Source organism: Triticum aestivum, chromosome 5D (assembly GCF_018294505.1).
Source record: "Triticum aestivum cultivar Chinese Spring chromosome 5D, IWGSC CS RefSeq v2.1, whole genome shotgun sequence".
Classification (NCBI taxonomy): domain Eukaryota; kingdom Viridiplantae; phylum Streptophyta; class Magnoliopsida; order Poales; family Poaceae; genus Triticum; species Triticum aestivum.
Genome location: NC_057808.1, coordinates 542933244 through 542946541, shown reverse-complemented (window position 1 = coordinate 542946541; position 13298 = coordinate 542933244). Strand labels below are relative to the sequence as shown.

Genomic DNA, 13298 nt, shown 5'->3' with positions numbered 1-13298 from the left:
ATCTGGCAAGGCGATAGTGGAGGAGGCTCTCAGGAGCAAAGGAAAGAAAAGTGATGCCACAGGAAAGGCGTCCGCAGCTGCTTGAAGGATGGTTATTAGTCTCTTGGGTTGTCCTTATGGTCTGGCTTGTCTTCGTGGATTTGGTGGTGCATGTGCTCTTCGGCCGAGCAGTGTGGGGGCCGGTGGACATTAGGTGTTGGGTATGGTTGTCAGGCGATCATGTGCTTATGGGTTGCATGTCGTGTGAGTAGTCCACGTGTGGTTGGTCTGTATCGGTTTTTGCCTGGTTTTCCGTTAATTAACTGGGCAATTCTCTTCTCCTTAATTAATCGATGAGGCAAATCTTTTGCCTCCGTTTCAAAAAAAATCTTTGTCGAGTTCCTCCTGCCACGTACTCGACATTCACCTGACCAACGGGCCCCACCAATGGCGAGCTGAGGGCTACGTGACAACAAGTTGTATTTGCCGAATTCCTTCCAACGGAAACTTGGCAATCTTTTCTTAATTTATTTATTTTCTTCAATAAGGACTGTCAATGGTCGTGGATTTGGCACGCACTCGAGTGACCTCGAATCCCCCTATATATAAAAGATAGATCACATAGGGCGGCGGCTCGGCTATAACCTAACGCTCGCCGACGCCACACCACCTCCACCTCCCCGCCCTATACTGATTCCCACCACCGCTGACATGCCTCTCCTCGCCGCCTCTGATTCCCCATTGGACGCACCAACTAGCTCCTCTCCACCGGCGCTCCCGGCGGCGCACTCGACCAGTATCCCAGCGGCGCCCCACTCCTCCACCACCGATACGTCTCCCCTCCAGCTGACAATGATCACGCGAGGTTAGCATGATCTTCAGCTATTTGTGGTTTTTGTTAATTGTTTATTAGATAATTAATTAGTAGTTGTTATATAGTAGCTAGGTTAATATTTATCGGACGATATGAAAACATACGTATGACGGTATGAGTGATAAATTTTGATATGGGATGATATGGATAAGTGTGATAGGATATGTGTGAGTGCCTTTTCTGATTGAGAGTGCTAGAGAAGAGGTGATGAGAGGAGAGGACAATAGAGAAGAGGATATAACATTCTAATTGTATAGATATGTCAATTGATGTGTAGTAGAGTTTGGCAATATTGATATAAAAAATTAAAAAACGACAAAGAGAAAGAAAATGAAAGGAAATTTTAAACAAAAAGAAGTTAGTAGTAAAAAATTGTTATATTTATTTAAAATGTGGATATATGTGGAAATATTTGCAAATGTTAGCTAGTTATAGTTAATTGTTACATAGTTAGCTACCTAGATATATTAGTTGCCAGTTATTTTATTTGTAGTTAGTTAGCTAGCTTCGTTAATGTAAAAGAAAATGAAAAAAACTTTGTGTTAGGAAAACACACATGCTTGTTGTAATTATAACCCAACCAATTAAGACAGTTGGCTGAATAGATATATTAGTTGCTCCTTGTACACTTTCTGAGTTGATCTTGTACTTCATATATGAAATTAAATTTACTAACTGGTTCGAGTTTGTGTATGCGACGAAGGAGGGGTCTGAACACCTTTCCTCTTAGAGTTTAGGCAAGTTGGCTTATGAGCTTGGACTTCCACCACCGGAGTTTCAACTGTTCAAGGGAGGAGTGATCACAAGTACGGTGCGAGGAGCCAGGGACAAGCCCGAGGACGACAATCTTATCCAATGTCGGAAGATATCACCTTCATCCAGGCTCTGCTTCCTCTGCTCCCTCGCTCAGGAGGCCAGGACCGCCGACGCCTACGACATTGTGCACCGTGCACGGCAGAGATGACGACGACCCAGAAGAACATCGCAGCAGCAGCTCCGAAGTACAGATGTGACGACCACTGAGGTTTGCAGGTGTTTTTGCTTCAATGATGGGGTGACCAACACCAACCCCAGTACCAGTACCATACCCCCCGCTGTGCCTGTTGGGATCACTAGGCTTAACTGTACATCTGAAAATTCACCCCCTTTTTTTGCATTGTTGTAAGTACATGCCAACAAGTTAGCACACATGAAAATGCAGTTTGTTAGCAGAGCATCAGAGAAGGGCATTTTTTGTTGTGCAAAAATCAGTGGAGAGTTTGTTAGCAGCAGAACAAGGAAAAAAACCAAACAAAAGGAAATGCGCCCACCGTGGGGCTCGAACCCACGACCACAAGGTTAAGAGCCTTGCGCTCTACCAACTGAGCTAGACGGGCTTGCTGAGTGATTGCTTCCAAGCACATATACAATCTCTGCCATTCACGTACACAAAGAAGAGATTACCTGCAGTTTTTCTCTCTCTCAAAGAGATCACCTGCAGAAAATGAGGGGGAACAAAATATTTTGATGGATCAGCACACTGCTTCAAAGAAATGAAAGCCATGATGGCATCTTCAGAATGCTCTGTCACCGAAAGAATTCAAGGAAGAAAGAGAAATGCGATGCCCTTGGCTCCATCACCAATGGCCAATATAGGACCATGGAATCTACTAGAGGAACAACCCTTGACCGATAGAGGTCCAAGACAGACCCCCAGCTGGTTACCCCCGACAAATAAAATCGCAAGCATTTTACAAATGATATCAGATTTTCTACTAGCTTGTTCCTGTTGCGCCTCAAATGCACGCCTTCTGTTCATAGTTAGTTGGGCTGCCGCAGGGATCCCAGGAATTTCTCGCTGAACAAGTTCCTGATACCTGTGATCTCTTGCAGTAAGAAGGTAACATTAAGCGCTGATGATGCTTTTGAACAGCAAGCAACTAATGATGTCGAAAGAAAGGTTGAGAAAATGGACAAATTACTATGATGCTTAAGAGCCTAACTTCACTTGTTGATTGCCTTTTCTAATATCCAGGGTAGGGAAGTGCGAAGGAATACAGGATCATCCTTGAGACACCATTTCATTTCATCAAATGGACTATCTGATAGTTCAGAATTTTACAACTGATGATACTAAGCATGTACCTCTGGGATTTCTACTGGAAATGCAAGTTCTATTTGTGTCATTCTAGCTTTAATTGCGTACCAAATCCTTTGTAACATTGTCAATAGTTTCCTGTGACCTGGAGAGAAAGCACCAACGCCAGCAACAATTCAGTGTCATCTTGGTTTGAAAATTGAAACCTACAGAATCAGATCTTGTTTACTATCATTATACTGAAATTGTTTCATTTGGAATAGCACCTTTACATGCCTTGGGATTTTCATTTTGACTTCATGACACCATCACTTTGCATAACCCTTTGTGAGGGCAAAACTTGCAGGAACGTAGAAACTTGGAACCTCAAAGGGCATTCTGTTGAAGTTCTAAATGCTCCACTATTCAAGGCATGCAACTGAATGACTGATACAAGACAAAACTGAGAGGTCATGTACCAGACTGTAGTATTGCTGTCACCAAAAATCTCCACAGCTACATTGCCCATTCTTGAAATGATGAAACCTATTGGCATCTCTGACGATTATATCCCTTCTCCTGACTAAGCTCATGTACTTGATAACAGTATGGCAATCTCCACACACACGGAGATTCTTCGTAACAAAAATGGTCTTATCTTCACTAAGTGTGAGGACACCAAAAGCTATTGCTAGCTTTTCACTGTGATAAAGAAGTGCCTTCTCCTTTTCCTCTTCCTCAAGATCTTGCAGAACAAAACTTGTATCAGCCTGGTAACCCAATTTATTAATATCTACCAGGATGTTATCCAGCTCTTGATATATCTCAGGTGACCGTGGATGAGATCTGTCCCCGCCAATAAATGCATGCAGAGAGCCATTTATCTCAATCCAACTGCAGCCAGGGCTCTTGTTGAACCCCTTCTCCTTCTGTATTATTCGAACTTCTGCTGCCTCGTCAAATCTCCCGGCAGCGCTGAATATGTTGGACAACAGAACAAAGTTGCCAGTCCCCTCAGGTCCTAGTTTCTGGATCATCCTAGCCACTTGCTTTCCTAAATCGATGTTCTTATGAACCCGGCAAGCTGCAAGCAAGGCTCCCCATACACGAACGTCTGCTTTCATTGGCATGGTCTGGATAAACTGATAGGCTTCATCAAGGAAACCCCCCCTCGCCAAAAGATCAACCATGCTGATATAGTGCTCCATCCTTGGAGTTATACCATACTTCTGTGCCATCATGTGAAACCAGCGTTTCCCTTCAGTCACGAGCCCGGAATGGCTGCATGCTGAAATTAGGCAGATGAATGTGACGCCATCAGGTTCACAGGCGTGATTCTTCATGTCCAAGAACAGCGCAGTGGCTTCCTTCCCGAGCCCATGGATTCCGTATCCCGCAATCATAGTATTCCATGACACAATATCCCGAGCTGGCATGACATCAAAGATCTGTCTGGAGAGATCAATCCTTCCACACTTTGCATACATATCCATCAAGGCATTGCAGATAGAGGTTTCTGGTGCCATTCCACGAACTATGACGGAACCATGGCTGCATTTGCCATGCTGCAAAGCCGCCAGGTGTGCACACGCTGGGATGAGTGACACCATTGTGGCAACATCCGGCTGTACGTTGCAGGCCTGCATCTTCCTGAAGACGAGAAACGCTGCATCCGCCATACCATTCTGCACATACCCTGATACGAGTGCACTGTAAGAGACCGTGTCCTTGGCCGCCATCTCATCAAAAAGGGCAGTAGCTTCGTCGATCAACCCAGCCTTGGCATACATCGAGAGGAGCGAGTTCCCGGCGGTCAGGTCAGAGTGGAGGCCAGATTTTGCAAGCAAAACATGAAGCTGTTTACCGATGTGGAGATCGGCCAGGCTGGCGCAAGCTCTGAGAGCGCTGGCGACGGAGGTTGGGGAAAGGAAGCCCAGTCCTTGTGCCAGCATGTCCTTGAACAGACCGAAGGCCCCTGTCATCCTGCCGCACACCACAAAGCCTCCGATGATGGCGCTCCAAGTAACATCATTCCTCATGGGCATGGCCTCGAAGACCCTGCGTGCGTAGAGCAATTCCCCGCATTTTGCGTACATGTCCAGCAGCGCGGTGCCAACAAGCACCCCGTCCTTGTCGTGGAGAGAGGCACGGATGCTGTAGGCATGCACCGACTTTCCTTGACAGAGCGCGCTCTGCTGGGCGAGCAGTGGGAGGAGGGCGACGAGTGTGGAGGCATTGGGCCTGAGGCTGGCGCAGCCCTCCTGCATGCGGAGGAGGCACTCGAGCGCGTGGTGATACATGCCGTGCAGCGCGTAGCCAGCGAGCATGGCGTTCCACGCGACGGCGTCCCTGGCGGGCATGGCGTGGAAGACGGCGGCGGCAGGGCCGAAGCGGGCGCACTTCATGTAGAGGTCGATGAGGGCAGTGCACACGAAGAGGTCGGCGTGGAGGCCCGCGCGGGCGGCGTGGCGGTGGATGGCGCGGCCCGCGCGGAGGTCCTGGAGGGCAGAGCAGGCCTTGAGGACGAAGGGGAAGGTGTACTTGTTGGGTGGGCAGCGGGCGTCGTGGAGCATGGCGGCGTAGAGGGCGAGCGCGCCGGCGGCGTGGGCGGGGCCGCGCCAGGAGTAGTCCCGGATGAGGGCGTTGTATGCGCGGGCGTCCGGGTCCCGCATTCGGTCGAACAGGTGCCGGGCACGCGTGAGGTCGCCCCGGGCGATGTGGTCATCGAGCTGCTGCTGCTGGAGGTGGCATGCGTCGGAAGGTGGCGCGGCGGTGGAGAGGGCGCGGGCGGTTGCCGGAGGAGGAGGAGGCGGGCGGCGTGGTGGTGCGGCGGCCGGTTTGAGTTTGGTGGCGGGAAGTCGCGGCCGCATCGCATGGTTTCTTTGGAACTCGACGAGACCAGAGGAAAGAGAGAAGACTCTGCTTCGTTAGTTTTTTTACGCAAACTTTCTTTCGTCTAGTGGCCAGAAAGGGCCCAGGCTTTGTCTGCTTGGGCCACTTAGGTTAGTATGGGCCCAAGTCCTCGTTTAACCAATTTTTTCTCTTAAAAATGTTGGGGTTTTCAACTGTACATTGACAAAGTCACCACGTATGCATTTATTTGTACAAGAAAAAATGTTTTCTGTGCTGTTTCCCTTTTCAGTTTTGGAAAGGTTTCGGAAGATTCTGCTAGTTTTTTCCCTGTTTTCTTTTGTTTTTTATTATTTTATTTTATTTCGTTTTCTATATCTTTAATTCATGAAAAACAATTGTATTCAGGAACATATTTTTTACATTTTATAAATTCGTGAATGTTTTAAAAAAAATCAAATTTTTTTAATTCATCAGAATTTTAAAATCTAAGGAGCATTTTTTACTTGTTAATATTTTGAAATCCTGCACACGTAATAGAATGTATTTTGATATAAAACCGTGCAAAATTTAAAAAAATCTCCCTGCAAAGCACAACTTTTACAAGTCGACGTAAGCATGTACTAGAAATCTATCTATCTGTTACATAACCACAATACTTGGTCTTGTCAAGGCACCGTGTTAATCCGCATTATCCAAATTATTTGAACTAGTCGTCAACCCGTGCATTCGCACGGGCTAGTTTAGTAACCTATAATGGGATGAATTTTGGAGACTACGTTTCATTTACTGGGAGTTAGGAAATTAAGAATTCCCAAATTCCTATTGGAACAATTCTATCTTGTCCTACGACCATATATGTTTAATATTTAAGTCTTACCATAGTCTAAATTTAATACTTGAAATAATAGAATATGAAATGATGGATATACTCAAATGTTCTCGATGCAGATAAAAAATATGTTAATCAGCTCTAATCTTGGTATATAATGCCTTCAACAAATTGAAAATATTTTTTTCAAATTGTTCATTCACTTGACCTTTATTCCGATCAGTGTCTAGAGTCTTTAAGAAGTTTACTCTAGATATAAGATGAAAGACCCTCACAAAATCTACCAAAAAAAGGACCTTTTTAAAGAGAAAAGAAATAGATGCACGCATCAGACAACCATTTTTGTTACTTTTTGTTGTTCCAAAAGTTTCTCACAAAAAGATAAATGCCTAGTCCCTAACTAAAATAATAAAATCATGCATAGAGAAAATAGTCATCAGGTTGAGCTTTTGTACATGTTTCGGCGATTGCACTTTTCTGCATCTCCTTTGCTTCCAATATATCATAATGTATTGATCTAAACATGTTCACTTTCATTATATTAGTCGATTACTAAAAGTAAAATATTAATATATTAACATATGTACACAAGTAAACAATTTTGGTCTCTATTTTGAATCAACATGAACTTTGTCTAAAATGGAATATATAAATACCTTACTGAAGTATTTACAGAAATATTGATACAATATTTAACTAAAATCATATTTACCAAACCAAACAAACTGAGATGCATGTCTCCTTTTGGCAATAAAAAAGCGATGCATGTCTCCTGTCTATTAGCTACCACCCTATATATGTGGATCCTACAAATTAACATGCATATTATTCCGAACGTGGTAGTTTGTCTAGTACTTATTTTCCAAAACTCGGAAGTGGCTATTTAAATTTTTGTCGAGCGCCAGATAATAGGAACTCGGGAAAGTTAAAGATTGCCCACATCCGTGCAGCCAAGTGTTGTTTGCCTAGAACAGATCTTGGCAAACACAAGGCCGAGTTATTTCTAGGCTTTGCCAAGTACGCTGAAAACTTTTGGCAATTCTGTAGTGACATGGCATTAACACAAAACTTTATCACGTTCACGTCCAAAAAACAAACAGTGTAAAAGTAAGTAAATATCTTTCTTGAATGTGGATTATTCTTACGTAAATGTTTAGTTTTGTTGCTTGTATGTAAGATTGACCTTTATAACTTGGTACCCTGGAATGTATTGTATCTAAGGAGTTCTTTCATACGTTTACATAAGTTTGGGTTACTGGGCAAATAATCTAATTATGCTGCAAAATCTCTTTTGTGATCTGGTGGTTTTTGTGGATAGGAAACTCTAACTTCTGATGCATTAGGCAATATGAAGCTGGGCAGGACAGTGACCTGATGAGACATACGATTCATGCATGGGCCTACTTTGCATGTCGGGGTTGCCATAGTTCTGTTCTAATTCAGTCTCAGGTATTCGGAAAAGGTTAATTAGAATACCTTTTGTTATCTGGTGATTTTGGTGGATAAGGTCAAATATTTCTGGTACATGCAAAGGTTATTGCATGAAACATGAGCATCGGCTGTCTTGCAGATAATAATCTGTTCCCAACAATGATGCTAGCCTAGGAAACAATTGACTGGTTGTCCTTCACAAAAATCAGTCCCAACATAGGACGTGAGAAATAAATTGCACATATAAGATACAACGTCAGAAGCACAATCCAAGTATAAGATCTTACAAAAATGAACTGGATTGAAATATAACTTCTTTACTCGTACCATGGGCATCCGTGATTCCCCGATGGACAACTTCGTGTGCTGTATTAAATATTTGTGGATTTAGAGGTCCGTACGATCAAGGGAGATGCTGATCATATTAATAGAATTGGATGTTGTACGCTACGTATCAGAGATGAGGAACAGGGGACCGGATCAATGGAGATTGGTGGTAGAAGAAAATGTGTCATGATAAGGTATGAAATAAGAAAAACAGAGACAAAAAAAGAGAGTTGAAATCTGCGATAAAAAAAAAATACTAAACTTGTTTCCTTGAGAAAATCTCCATGCCCCAACAATGATAAATCACATAGCTTGACTTATTTGAGAGGGTATAATATATGTGCGCTTTTTTGGCCATCACGTTTTTGTAGCACTTAACAATTAGATTTAGGATCTAATGGCTTTATATATTTTTTTCTTTGGTTTTCAAAACTGAGAAAAAATAGTTTTTCTAGCTGAGTATTTTATGATTGAATCTACACCGTAATAATTCGGTCCCACCAGATGAACGGCTCGTAAAATCTAATTAACAGGGTAATTTCTTGGAAGTGACTAATTAGTATAGGTAGGTATAGATATAGATAGATAGATAGATAGATAGATAGATAGATATAGATAGATAGATAGATAGATAGATAGATTGATGTGTAACCAATGGCTAGGATTTAGAAAGTTTCTACACGTCAAAAGTGATTTCGAAAATCTTTGTCGAGTTCCCTTAATGTAGTACTCGGCAAACGTGTCCCCGTCGTGACGAAACCGTCTACCCCGAACGGCCATGCCACGTGGTTCCTAATTGCCGAGTCCATGTCGTGGGATATCGGCAGAAGGCGTATTCCAGTATTCGTCGAGTCTTTTTTTGTTTTGACAAGTATTTTGTGAATGGCTCTCGGCAAACTAAAGACTATACCAAGTACGCTCTTTTGCTGAGTTTTTGTACTCGGCATATGGTTGATTTGCGGGTGCAGGTGAAACAGAGCTAGGCAAACAGCTTGGCACTCGGCAATGACCAATTTTCTAGGTGAAATGACATGTGTTTTAATAACACAAACTGGATGGGTGTGCAGGTTGTCCTGAGGAAAATTGCAGGCTATTGCAACTCATGGAAGTCCTCTGCAAAGGAAAAGCAAGAGAGCGCGTGGAGATGATCATTGTGGCTATTTGGGAGGCTGCAAGAAAACCACTGCTGCTGCTCTGGCCAGAGCCAGGCTGAAGCGGAACGAGCTCTGGTTGCAATACTCTCTACAAAAGATGGGAGGCTGGATGGGCATGGAGGAGAGCCTGATCCTTGAGGGCTAAAAATATGGCATCATGTCCCTCCTCGCGCTATGGGGAATTGCCAGTAGCTAGTTCTATTTTCAGCATGTAAACTTTTAGCCTGAACCTTATATCCCAAGGCGTGTTGCCGTTTTTAGGTTTCATGTAAGTTGATGCCGGAGAGATACTCAATCTGCTCCTACGGTCTGTATTAACGATGTACTATGTGAGTTTCATTTTGGGGCTGCTGCCCTTTTCTTCTAAAAAAGATTCCAACCTCATCAGTCCGCCGAGCACCGCCGCCACCAAGAAGGGTGCAAGACCGCGCATATATCTGTTTGTGTTTCAACATCCAAGTAAAAGCTTGTTATTATTTTGGTGAAATTTTGCAGAATATTCAAAGAGCAAGCCATTCTAATCTTCCGTACTTTTGTTTACCTGGAATTCGACAGGCCAATGGGGTACAAATTTTGGTGGCTCGACTAGCACGTGAGTAGTAGAATTATTATTATTATTATTTTGGCGATGCAAGTAGTACAAATTTTGGACATGTAGTATATTTGCCAACAAAAATTATATAGAAATACTACAATCCGTGCCGTAACCGAGTAGGAGATTTGTTGGATTCTGTATTCAGATGATGTTGGAGATTTCCAATCGATTCGTGCACGCGCTAATTTACCAACAGCCAAGTTAAACCTAGTTCGCGTTTTTCTCCACGATAGGTTGTCGACTAACGATCGATGTCGAGGGAAAAGAAGCGCGCGCGTTCAGCGAGGCCGGCCGTGCGGCGGCGCTGGTCGTCCACGTTCCCAGACGACATCCTCGCCGTTGTGTACCGTATGGTCGCCTCCCTGGGCGACCGTGTGCGCTTCGCCGCCGTCTGCCGGTCGTGGCGGGCCGTGGCGCGAGGGGCGCCGCCCACCGCCGCCGCGCTGCCGTGGCTGCTCCTCGAGCCCTGCGATTGCAGCAGGACGAAGCGGCTGCACATCCCCGAGGACGACGCCATCGTGTGGCTCCAGCTTCCCCGGGGCAGTAGGCGGCTCATCGGCTGCCATGACGGCGGCTGGGTCATCTCAACCGCGCCGCTCAGAATCGTCAACCTCTTCTCCGGCGCCAAGGTGACGCTCCCTGAGAAACCGGCGGGGATCTTCTCTGAGAGCAAAATTGTATTCTCCAAGCCGCCCACCTCGGGTGACTGTATCCTCGCCACCGTGAACGAGCACCGTGGCATCGCGCTTTGTAGGGTTGACGGCCCGGACAGCGTGTGGACGAGACAAAGATGCAAATCCTGCGAGACAATTGACGACATCACGTTTTGCAATGGCGAGCTGTATGGCCTCACGAAGTACAACGGGAAGGTAACCAAATTTGAGATAGGCGTGAATGAGCACGGAGCGCCCGTGGTTACTGCTGAGATCCATCTCAGCTGCTCTGTGTTGATGGACAACATTGAGGAGAAGACCAGTTACATCTTTGACTTACGTGGCAAGCTTGCAATGGCCATTAGAACCGAGTGGTCATTAAACCACAAACCTTTCTTCAAAGTGTTTGAGCTCGTCGACATCCATGACGATGAACTAGCGGTGTCCGACAAGCACACGTGGATAGAGGTCACAAGCTTGGATGATCACGCCTTGTTCTTAGGACAAACTTTCTCTAAGGCAGTGCACGTGCCGGCAGACAAACCTGTCCGCGTGGAGAGAAACCACATCTATTACTCTTGTTGCTTGAATCAAAGTGATGATGTCCCTAGTGGTCTGTTAAGAACGTTCTCGAAAGGCTGCAGTCGCCAGAAATATTACAGGGGAGACGACAGGAAGAAGGACATCACCAACGATGACGTGAAGAGGATCACATCAACGGGATATTTCGTGAGGGGCAGTCCTTACAGTAGCATGTGGATTCTCCCTCCGGATATGTAGCTAGTCTTGATTCTAGGTAATCAACACATTAAGCTATCTTCAAGAGATACCATATGCTTTCTCCGATCTAAAATGCAAAACTTTCGGGACATGCACATTGTCTTCGAGATGGTAATTTCACGTTATTTGATGTGCAAACATTGCTGCCTTGCAGAAAAATAATTGTCTTGTAGGACATGACATATACTTATACTCGATTCCAAAATGCAAGCCTTGTAGGACATGACATAACATACTTTCTTTGGTCCAAAATATACTCCTTGACATGCCATTGTGTTCAAGATCATGACATATGTCTTCTTGACATGCCATTGTGTTCAAGATGGTAGAGTATTTACCATTAGTTTACGTGCAGACATGTTGCAAATTCGTGTAACAACATAAATGACAGAGATAAATACTGAAATTAAGCTGGCAGATATACACAAAGGAACTAGCATGACAAGCAGCCTCGTCCAATAATCAGATCACACATGCAATAATTGACTATGATGTTTTCAAGATTATCAATCCTTCGAGATAAAACCCAAGCCCCAATCAGGCAGTAAATGCCTACTTGTGTCCCCAACAATCCTAGTGAGGGTTACAATGTCACTGGCTTTCCATCGCAAAAAAAATGTCACTGGCTTTGCTAGTTTAACAAGTAATTGGAATATTATGATATAAAAAGCCTATGTGTGTATATTTAGAATAAATAATTATTGAAAATTTAAGTGCAAGTAATGAGAATTTCAAGGTTTTCTTATGGAGGAAACTGGAGTGGGGCTCATATCATGAAATTAGTGGCACGTAAATATAAGTAATATAAGTATAGGCGTGCGAAATTGGTCAAATAGACAATCATAGCAAATTATGATGTGTATAGGTTGGCTCATTTTATAGGTAGTACATCCATAAATCCTAAATAACAACATCTATTGTATCTCATGGCTAATACTCCACACACAAAGCGACTGAAACCAACGCATACATCCGAGTCAAGTAATATTTCATTCACTCCTGCGTCAACCCTCTTTTTATCCTGGGTGAGGCAAATTCGTTATCTTTTCTTCTCTTATTGTCACCAAGAATATTTTTGCCAATTGAGTCTACTCATCTAATGTGCAACGCTCCCACTACTGTTGTTTCATCTAAAGTGGCACATGATTAAACTCAAGAAGATGTGTGTAAAGTAAACACACCGGCCACCTCCTACACGCATCTGTCCATTTCCCAGACCACCCGCCATCGAAGCCTGCTAGCCATCTCCTTTGTTTCGCATATGTGATGGCCATGGAGTAGCGCTATAATGTGGTTCCCACACATCTAGCCAAAAAAAATATTGGGTTTGTATTAGCTATTTTTTTTCTTTTATTTGTAGGCGTGCAACGATGGTGAGCAACGCATATAAGAAGGATGGTGAGCAACCACATTGACGATTTGATGTGTTTTGAACACTCTGTCACTGTCCCACTCCATTTGTGTTAGAGCAACTTCAACGCGCCGACCTAAACAGACTTTTTGTCCATTTGGGTCGGCGTGTCCGCCCCCTTCCGTATTTCGGTCGACAATGCGCCCAGTGTGCGGATGCATTTTCGTCCTCACGGCCGGTTTGCGGACATTTTTTTAGCTCTTTTCATGACATATCAAAAAACATTGGCCTAAATTCACATAATTCAAACACAATACAAATATCTCATAGTTTCACAACCAAATAAATAACTCATAATTTACAAGCCAAATAAAGTTTATATTGTCTCAAATACATTTGAAAGAAAAAATAGCCGA

The 13298-nt window shown here is 44.0% G+C and overlaps 1 protein-coding gene and 1 non-coding gene across 2 annotated transcripts; both read right to left on the bottom strand.

Moving 5' to 3' along the window:
- Nucleotides 1-2156: 2156 nt before the first annotated feature.
- TRNAK-CUU (transfer RNA lysine (anticodon CUU)) lies at nucleotides 2157-2229 on the bottom strand. Its single transcript has one exon. It is a non-coding gene; the product is annotated as a tRNA-Lys (tRNA).
- A 587-nt stretch (nucleotides 2230-2816) lies between these two features.
- LOC123123675 (pentatricopeptide repeat-containing protein At3g16610) lies at nucleotides 2817-5821 on the bottom strand. The gene has a single exon (XM_044544240.1). It carries the CDS (start codon nucleotides 5777-5779, stop codon nucleotides 3407-3409), a length of 2373 nt encoding a protein of 790 aa, XP_044400175.1. The 5' UTR covers nucleotides 5780-5821; the 3' UTR covers nucleotides 2817-3406.
- Nucleotides 5822-13298: the final 7477 nt, after the last annotated feature.